The sequence below is a fragment of the Capsicum annuum genome, chromosome 12 (assembly GCF_002878395.1).
Source record: "Capsicum annuum cultivar UCD-10X-F1 chromosome 12, UCD10Xv1.1, whole genome shotgun sequence".
Classification (NCBI taxonomy): domain Eukaryota; kingdom Viridiplantae; phylum Streptophyta; class Magnoliopsida; order Solanales; family Solanaceae; genus Capsicum; species Capsicum annuum.
The window spans coordinates 176,066,907-176,075,870 of NC_061122.1; the positions used below are offsets into that span (position 1 = coordinate 176,066,907).

The 8,964-nt window shown below is 35.6% G+C and overlaps 1 protein-coding gene across 4 annotated transcripts; it reads right to left on the reverse strand.

Annotated features, from left to right (window-relative positions):
* Positions 1-3,282: 3,282 nt before the first annotated feature.
* LOC107851086 (peptidyl-prolyl cis-trans isomerase NIMA-interacting 4) lies at positions 3,283-6,729 on the reverse strand. Of its 4 annotated transcripts, none has more exons than XM_016695995.2 (5): positions 6,491-6,729; positions 4,448-4,594; positions 4,254-4,363; positions 3,807-3,949; positions 3,283-3,538 (listed from the first exon to the last, which is right to left on the reverse strand). In XM_016695995.2, exons 2-5 carry the CDS (start codon positions 4,587-4,589, stop codon positions 3,496-3,498), a joined length of 438 nt encoding a protein of 145 aa, XP_016551481.1. In that variant the 5' UTR covers positions 4,590-4,594; positions 6,491-6,729; the 3' UTR covers positions 3,283-3,495. The 4 variants fall into 4 exon arrangements, with proteins under 4 accessions (XP_016551481.1, XP_016551482.1, XP_047257027.1 ...); XM_016695996.2 differs by having other exon boundaries at positions 4,448-4,591; positions 6,491-6,667; XM_047401071.1 differs by having other exon boundaries at positions 4,448-4,591; positions 5,992-6,596.
* Between the last annotated feature and the right edge of the window lie 2,235 nt (positions 6,730-8,964).

Below are 8,964 nucleotides of genomic sequence, written 5' to 3' on the forward strand. Positions count from 1 at the left end.
GGACATTGGTTTTGGCTATGGTCGGGGGTATGTCTCGATCGAATATTGTTTTAATTTTAGATAGAGGCTTTATGATACTACTATGGGTTAGCATGGATGGTGTCGGTAGTGGTGTCAGCCTTGGCATTGGTATTGGTATTGGGACTGATACTGTGACTTTATTTGATTTGTGATTATTCTATTTTATTATGGTATGGATATGGACTTGGTTATTATTTTGATTTTGGTTTTGGTTGTTGGTTGGCATTGGATAGTTAGACTTGTTTGGGTTGGCCATGGTCATAGACCTATCCCAAAGTATTTGAGTTGATAATTACTCTATCTTGTTATATGTTTGAAATTTATTCAACTCAGGGTCTATGATTGGAGGTTGGATTAGGTATTCGAGGTGATCTCCGGTCCTTGTTGGACTTGGGATGACCATTACGACTGGCCCTGGTGCGGGTCATGTCAGGTGGTTATGGTTTAGGTATTGGGGGTGGTCTCTGGTCCTGGTTGGGCTTGAGGCACCCGACACGACTAGGCCCTAGTTCGGGTCGTGTCAACTCAATGTTCATACATGAACAAAGAATCACAACCCTCAAAAAACAAAGCAAATCTTGGGCTAAAATCAAGCCCTAATTTAATTTGGGGTTTTGGATCCAAAATAGCAAGTTCAAGCATAAATTTGAAGGATTCATACCTCTAATCCATTGCTAATCACAAATATTTAAGTTATTCAAGCTTCTAACTAACACCTAAGACTAAATTTATGATTTGCACACTATATTAGGGTTTCTAGGATTCAAAGAAGGGTGGGAAATGGCCAATTCTCGACCAAATGGACTTTAAATACCCATCCCAGCTATTCAGGTCTTACAATCGCGAGTACATGGGCCATGATCTCAACATCGCGATCACAATGCTCCCCTCCGCGATCGCAGAATTCCCCCGCTGCACCAGAAGATTTCAACCATTGCCTCGGGATGCATTCAGAATCCAATATGAGCAAATGAAATATGTAAACCACACTAATTTCAACATTCCAGATGCATTGGCGAAGTCAAATTTTTTATCCGAGGTTGTTTCGACCAAATGTGGGTCCCACACCCGAATTTTCAATTTACCAACTTTCCGACCAATAGGTCAAAATGAGCTTGGGTGCATCGGAACCCGAAACAAAGGTCTACCTAGCCCAAAATCGATATTTTGGAGATTCTCACGCAGTCGAAATTTGCATTCGAATCGTTTCACTGAAGTTACCATCCGGTGGCCATTTGGAACCAGCGAAGACTTCAAAACAGGAAATTAGCTCTAAAAACTACCCGGTAACCAAACCGTCGGTCCCAACAATTATGACTTGGGGCAACGATGAGAAGCTCAAACGGCGAAAATAAATGGAAATATGAAAAATGACCGGAAGAGTGATTACAACTTGTCTAGAAGGTTTATCACCAAGAAAAGATTAGCTAAATGGGGACTTATTGATTCTGTAACTTGTCCCTTATGTCAGGAAAAGATGAAGACATGGATCTCTTGTTCTTTGAGTGTTCATTTGTTGCTAGTGTATGGGATTAGTTGCTATCATGGGAAGGCTTTACTAGAACAAGTTTGAAGTGGCAGGATGAGGTATAACAGGCATTGAGATACATGAACGGTAGTGGTAGTACAACACAAGTATATAGAATGACTTTGGCTAGTGCTATCTACTCAATTTGGTTGCACCGTAGTGCAAGAGTTTTCCAGCATAAGCAGAAAACACCACAGATCATTATTAGGCAGATTATCAACAATGTTCATGGGAGAGAAATTCACAAGGCCAAATTATCTTAATGTTTTGCCATAGCTTAATGTAGTTAAAGAGGAGGGGTAGATGATTCAGGCTTTAGCATGATATGGAGAACATCTTGTTCATGTCTGCTGTTTTTTTTTCCTGTTTTGTAAAGTTACTTTGATAAATAAAATCTTTATTTACCCAAAAACAAATTGAGACTGAACTAGATTAAAGTGTAAAAGGAAAATAAAGAATAAATAATTTGAAAAAAATAAGCAAACAAAGAAGCATAAAAATTTAACACAAATTAAAGAAAAAATGAGGAAAAAGAAGAAGAAAAGAAATAGAGAAATAAAAAGAAAAAAATTAAAATGGAAGACAAATAAATAAAGCTACAAGAAAATGAGGCATTTTCTGTGATTAGTTCGGAGTTATTTTAGGTAAAGGGAGCATTTAATTGTAAATAATTTACTCTTTCGAGGCATGCATGTACTTTTCGCTAATACTAATCCAATTGTTTTGAGTATTTTTCTCGGCTTCCTATTAGGTGGAAGGTGCAGAGGAACCAAAATTTTGATATACTAATACCAAAGACCGTATTGGAAACCAAAGAATCAAATTAATTTGGTTTGATTCGATTTCTTGTTTTTCTTTAAAAATCAGATTATATGAAAAGTGAAAGGACATATTACAAATTAGAGCAAAGATTGAATACGAAGACAGAAAAGACACACTTTTACCTCAATCTAATTTATTAGCTAATCTAATTCAAATTCGCTCCCTGGGTGAAGCACAATGTCCCTCGTTTGAAAGATTTTTTTGAAGTTTCAATTCAAGATATCTAGTTAAAAAATTATCTCATCATACACCATACCATGGTGGTGAGCATAATTATATTCAATTAACTAGAATGTGCACGTTTGATTGTTGTACCCAACATAGTATATTCACAAAATACAAAATGGAAATACCAAATCCACTTCAAGCATATATAATGCAACATACAGTTTTTTTGAAAATCGTTATTTTCCCAGATGAACAAGAATATAAATGACCTCTTTATTTTTCTTTTTAATTTTCCACGTATCCGATATCCGCAACAAAGCCCGACAAAATCCAAATTTCGCACATTAAAAATCCCATTTCTGGAGCTAACGATTCACGTAAGACCAAATTTGTTTAATTGAATATTCAAGAATTAAATCAAAATTTAACCATAACTGAGGTGCCAAAACTGTAATCTTGCCGTAGAATCAGTTCGGACTCAAGAAAGTGAAACCAGAAAATCAGTGTATACCTTTGTTGAGGTAAAACGGGTTGCTGGAGCTTACAAAAAAACAAGGTATACAACCCAAAGCTTTTCACAAAATTTTGGTCACTCTACAATGACACGTGTATAAACGAAAGAAAAGAGTACCTCAGCAATAGTGACTTTTCGAATATAATAGATTTGATCAATCAAGCGCTACAAACAATTCACCCTTTGTAATTAATTCTCACAATGTGCTAGCTCAATGAGGATGAGATCATAGACTTCAAAATAACCATTATTAACACACATGAGCCAACAAGATACTTTGATACAATCATTTTGGTATGTTTACCAGTTTAGCATTACACTTGCAATCCACACACCAGTAAAATTTTATCAACTTAACCAGAGCACAGTCACAGCAGTATCAGATGACCAAATAACCAGTTCTCTGCTACAACTGCCACTACCACGTAGATGCTCAGAGATCTCAGTTCTTCCTCCCTTCACATAAAATGAAATGGTATCCATGTCTGCAGTTTAAGAGAAAAGAAGATAAGAGTTATAAAACGAAGTCAATGCTTTTGAGCATCAAGATGTCAACCAATTTGCTCAAGAAAGAAAAGCTTCACAGACAAATAATGCTGGGTGATTTTTTCTCCTGGGTGGGGTTACCCGATACTTACTATGGTATGAGATAGCAAGTATCTGGTGAAATAGTTGGAGGGGCACACAAGCTACTCAAACACCACTATCATTTTCTGTAAAAAAAAAAAAAGAACTAAAAAGCTAGAATTGTACGTTGATTTAAAGGGTGCACTGGTAGCTCCAACAGGGGTATTGAAGGCGACTTCCTGAAACGGGCCTGCCATCTTGCCACGTGGAAACCATCCCAGGTCTCCTCCTTTCTTTCCTGAGGGGCATTCCGAGTAAGCTGCAGCTACCTGCAGTCAATCAATCAACTAAGCTTATGCCTTAATTACAAGCTAAATGAAGAGAAAAAGAGAGAAATTTCAAAGGATCGTTGGTTGTTGCCTATAAAATCGTGTGAAATTACGTTCTACATTTTATAGAATTAGAAGGAAACAAGCTTGCTCTTTCTTTAGATATCAGATCAACTGAATGACGGCTGTTAAACTAGGAAAAGATCCTCCCCTTTCAACTTCCTTCCACATCATTGTATTTTCTCAGCATCATAATCACCATGGAAATACAAAGATGGAAATAGACAGACACTGTTTAATCTACCTTGGAAAACTCAGCTGGTGGAACTTTATCTCCATTGTCCAGCCAGCCTTCCTGTAGTTTTTTATATGCTTCATTAATCTTCGACTGCTTCTCACATAACACATGCCTTGCTGAAAGGTTAAATATAAATGTTACCAAATCATAACATCTAAAACACAACAAGATGACCTTTGGGCTACTTAGGAAGAAGAGACCTTTAACGTATGTGCAGGTTCCAAGGCCATCTCCTTTCCCAGCTTTTCCTTTTCCTTTTGAAGCAACATCCTCGCTTCCACCAGCAGCCTGTTTACCCTTTCCCTTGCTTCCAGAATCCTTAGACTTGGAGTCCTTTCCCATAACTTCTGAACATTCACAATAATGTACGAAAGAATGATATCAGAATCACAAGATACAACTTCAATTTTGAACTTGAATGTATGTTCAATTAGGGAAGACCAATTAGTTTGAGTATGGGCAGTAGAGTGACGGATGCACATGAAGCGGGAGAAGAAGACACAAATGTCTAAATTCCATATCAGAACGATCATTGATATTGCAATATCCTGATAGCGTATTTGAATCTTCCATGGTACAGAAATAAGCAGCATGAAGCTAATATAACATAGATAAATGAATTTTAGATAGAAAAACATCCATCTGCCAGTGTTGCCACAATGAATTGTATGACGTATAAATATTATGGAAATGATCAGAGACAAAAGAAAATTTAATTTGTAACGCATAACATCTAGTTATATTCATATTGTAAAGAGTTCCATAAGAAGAACATATTTTCCAGAATATATTTGAATTTTAAGGTACTAGCACTAAGTACTTCTGGAGCTATTGAACAAAGTTTGTGGGAGTCAACCTTTTACTTTAAAATATGTCATTGAACATCAATATACATCCAAGTTTTACCAGCACAACTCATTAGTCCAAATCTAATAAATCAAGTTATCAAGTTTTCTAAGAGGCTAAGACAGAACCCTATACTACAACCCTCCGATGACCCTTTAAACTCTGCAACCACCTTGTTTTCCTATCTTTTTGATGCATCACTCTGTAGTTTTATGCATAATGGAAAATCTGTGCTGCATGAGAGTGACGCTACGGCTTAATGCTGCCTGATTAATTAACCAAGATGGTGAAATGAGAAATAATATCAAGTTTCATCATCTTACAATGGAAGGTTTTGTATTGATCCCAAAGAAAAAATCAGATTAACCATATCTAAATATTTCTGCTCCAGCATCTTCAAGCAAAATATGTTGTTGTCTTCCAACTCTTTCAACTCCTCAGTTTTGGCTTCCAACCAGCACACTGATTTAGTGGCTTGGCTTCCTACTCTTCTAATTCACCTATTCTAACTTCTTACTAGCACACTAAGTTCCCAAAGCTAGATCGGAGGACATCCTGATGTTATCTTACAGAACTTAAATCCTCGATGAACAATTTACTGATTGGGTGAACAAGTGATGCACATTACTGTGAAGATACTGATTTGGAGAATCACTGTTGCTGATTTCTCTGTTTTTCTGTTACATATAAATCAGCTTCCTTGGATACTTAACGCTAAAGCAGGAATTGATACCATGAGCTCCCGGTGTACTTAATAATTCTTAATCATATAACGAAAGTGATTCATCGTCATCCTATGACCATAAATGAAGAAAGATATATAACAAGATGAAATGCTTCTTCTGATATTACCATAATTTATATTTTCTATAAGCTACTAATCCAAGTTAGCTTTTACCTTAATTTGAAGTTATTCAACTTGTGTTACCCCTTTGTCACAGCATATCATGCACGTCAAGATATAGTGGAGGGTATCTTTTGAACGCCAAAAATGTCACAGAAAAGTGAAAATACTCATATGGAAGTCCCATGGATAATATCAATCAATCAACTAAGCATCATCAAATTTGGGTCTCGGTCACAATATGGATCTTCTACCTCTATTCTGCCTCTATTCAGATCCTTCAATCTAATACTACATAGACACAAGTCTCTAGTTAAAACAAACTTCCTGTACAAAGGGTGCTACTATTGCAATGTCAAAACAAAAAATGTCGACGGACGTACAAACCAACAGAGTAGAAACGAAAACCAATTCAGATAAAAGCAATAACATTCCGATTTTCCAATAATTGGAAAAACAAGTAATCAGATGAGATCCAGAAAGGAAGCCCTATGAATCTACGATACGAGTTAAAATTGAACAGCTATCAGATTTTGAGCATTGAGAAATCTACCGAGAGGGTTTCCAACTTCACACGCAGACCGCGAGGAAAATCTATATCACCAAACCAAACATGAAGCGACAAGTTTTGTAGGGTTCTCTTCTACAATATTACACATTTGCCCCTTTGGCCTACATAGTTATTTGGTATTTTACGTGAAACCCAAAACCTTTAACACCACTGAGGATGTGCACGAATCAATTCGGGTAGATTTTGCCATTTTGGCAATTACCAAGTGAAATTTTAAATTTTCGCCGAAAGAAATTCATAAATAGTAAATTAGGCTCATTAATTAGATACGGTAAAAGTGAATACAAGAAGAATAGAGATAAGAGACCCACTCCTTTATTTATGAGATTGATTTACAATGAAGAAAATTCTTTATTTATAGAAAAAAAGTTAATCTTGAATTTCTAACTTTTTTATAAATAAACATTCATTATATATATATATATATATGATAAAATACACATTCACTATATATAATAATATATTTATAACACTCTCCCTTAAATGTCTGATCGATAGATAATGTGCCCCGTTAAAACCTTACTAGAAAAAACTCAATGGAAAAAAAATCTAGTGAAGAAAAAAGAGTGCACATCTTTAACAACACGCATATAGGCTGTCTCATTAAAAATTTACAAGGAAAATCCAGTAGGACAAAACGTTGTAAGGAAAAAAAAGTGCAATGCATATTAACTCCCCCTAATCAAATCATTCTTGAACCTTTACATCCCGATCTTGTGCACCATCTTTTTTAAAGTTGAAGTTGAAAGAGACTTAGTAAATAAATCAGTCACATTATCACTCGAAAGAATCTGTTGCACATTAATGTCACCATTCTTTTGTAACTCATGTGTACAGAAAAGTTTTGGAGAAATGTGCTTTGTTTTGTCTCCTTTTATGAATCCTCCCTTAAGTTGTGCTATGCTATGCATGATGCATTATCTTCATATAAAATTAAAGGCGCATTGTCACATTTCAAACCACATTTTTCTCGAATGAGATGTATCATGGACCTTAACCATACACATTCTTGGCTTGCTTCATGGATAATTATTATCTCAGCATGGTTTGATGAAGTAGTTACGATAGACTGCTTTGTATATCTCCAAGATATAGTAGTACCCCCACATATGAACACATAGTTTATTTGAAACCGAGCTTTATGCGGATCAAATAAGTACCCAATATTCGCATAGCCAACAAGATCGGGACTGTAATTTTTAGAATAAAATAAACTCATGTCCTTTATCCCATTTTGATGTCTCCTAGTAGGAGAAGAAATATACCTTGCTAACAAAAGAAATATACCTTGCTAACAAATTAATTGAAAAGACTATATCAGGCCTTACAGTATTTGTAAGATACATTAGTACATCAATTGCACTATGATATGGTACTCCATAATCAATCTAATTTGGTATAGTTCTCACTTCAGCAAATAATCTATTGCTTTTGAAAATTCTCCAAGAGTTCCAATAATTTTCAAGCTGTAAGGTTATACAATATAAGGATTATAAATAAGTTTCCTAGAAAATTTTATATGTTTCAAACATTTTGAATCCCTATAAAATTTCATATAAATTTTGTCAAGTGATAATATTCAGCATATCATGTGCGACATCTTTAAGTATCTGTACTGCAAATCAAATAAGTTTTATGCTTACCAAGATGCATTCTTTCATGTCCCTTGATAAATATTTCTACGCCAGCATGCTTAAAATAAACGTAGAATTTGGATCCTCGTAATCTTTTACAATATTGCGTCAATATTGTATCAAAGATACTGATGATATATCATTTTGTATTGGTTCATAGCGTGACATAACATTTTGAGATCTCATCACTTCATTATTTTTAGATACCTGAACCTCTCATAAGGTTTCATGAAGTGTTATGTCGTAGGATCTTCAAGAGCACATTGCCTTCTTATTATGATTATTTGCTCATTATACTTTTCTAGAATTATTTTATTTGGAACTGATTGGTCTACCACGTAGGGCTGTGCAAATTTTGGTTCAAATCATTAACCCAAACCGATAATTACTTTATCGGGTTAATGGTTTGGTTTTTTTCACTATCGGGTTGGGTGTCGGTTTAACATTTCCAACTAATGGGTTATCGGTTCGGGCCTCGGTTTTTCTTATTTTTTTTATCAGGCCACCCGATAACCCGATAAAGAATGCACATTATATCCATTACTGGTAGCATACCCATTATTCACAATGCCCAATTCACCAAAACTGGCCCAAAACTCTAAAGGCCCACTTCCCAAATGGCCCCAAACCCGTACTTACTACTTACTAGTTACTACTTAGAGACCTAGGGAGTAGTTAGGGTTTCATTTCATTTCATATTCTTAGAAGTTCCGCCTTCCCATCAACCATCTTCTCCTCAACTTTCTTGGTTTTCTTCTCTAGAGCCTTCTTTGAAGCAAAAGGTGGCTCAACGTATTTAGGCACTGAAATCAAATCTACAGT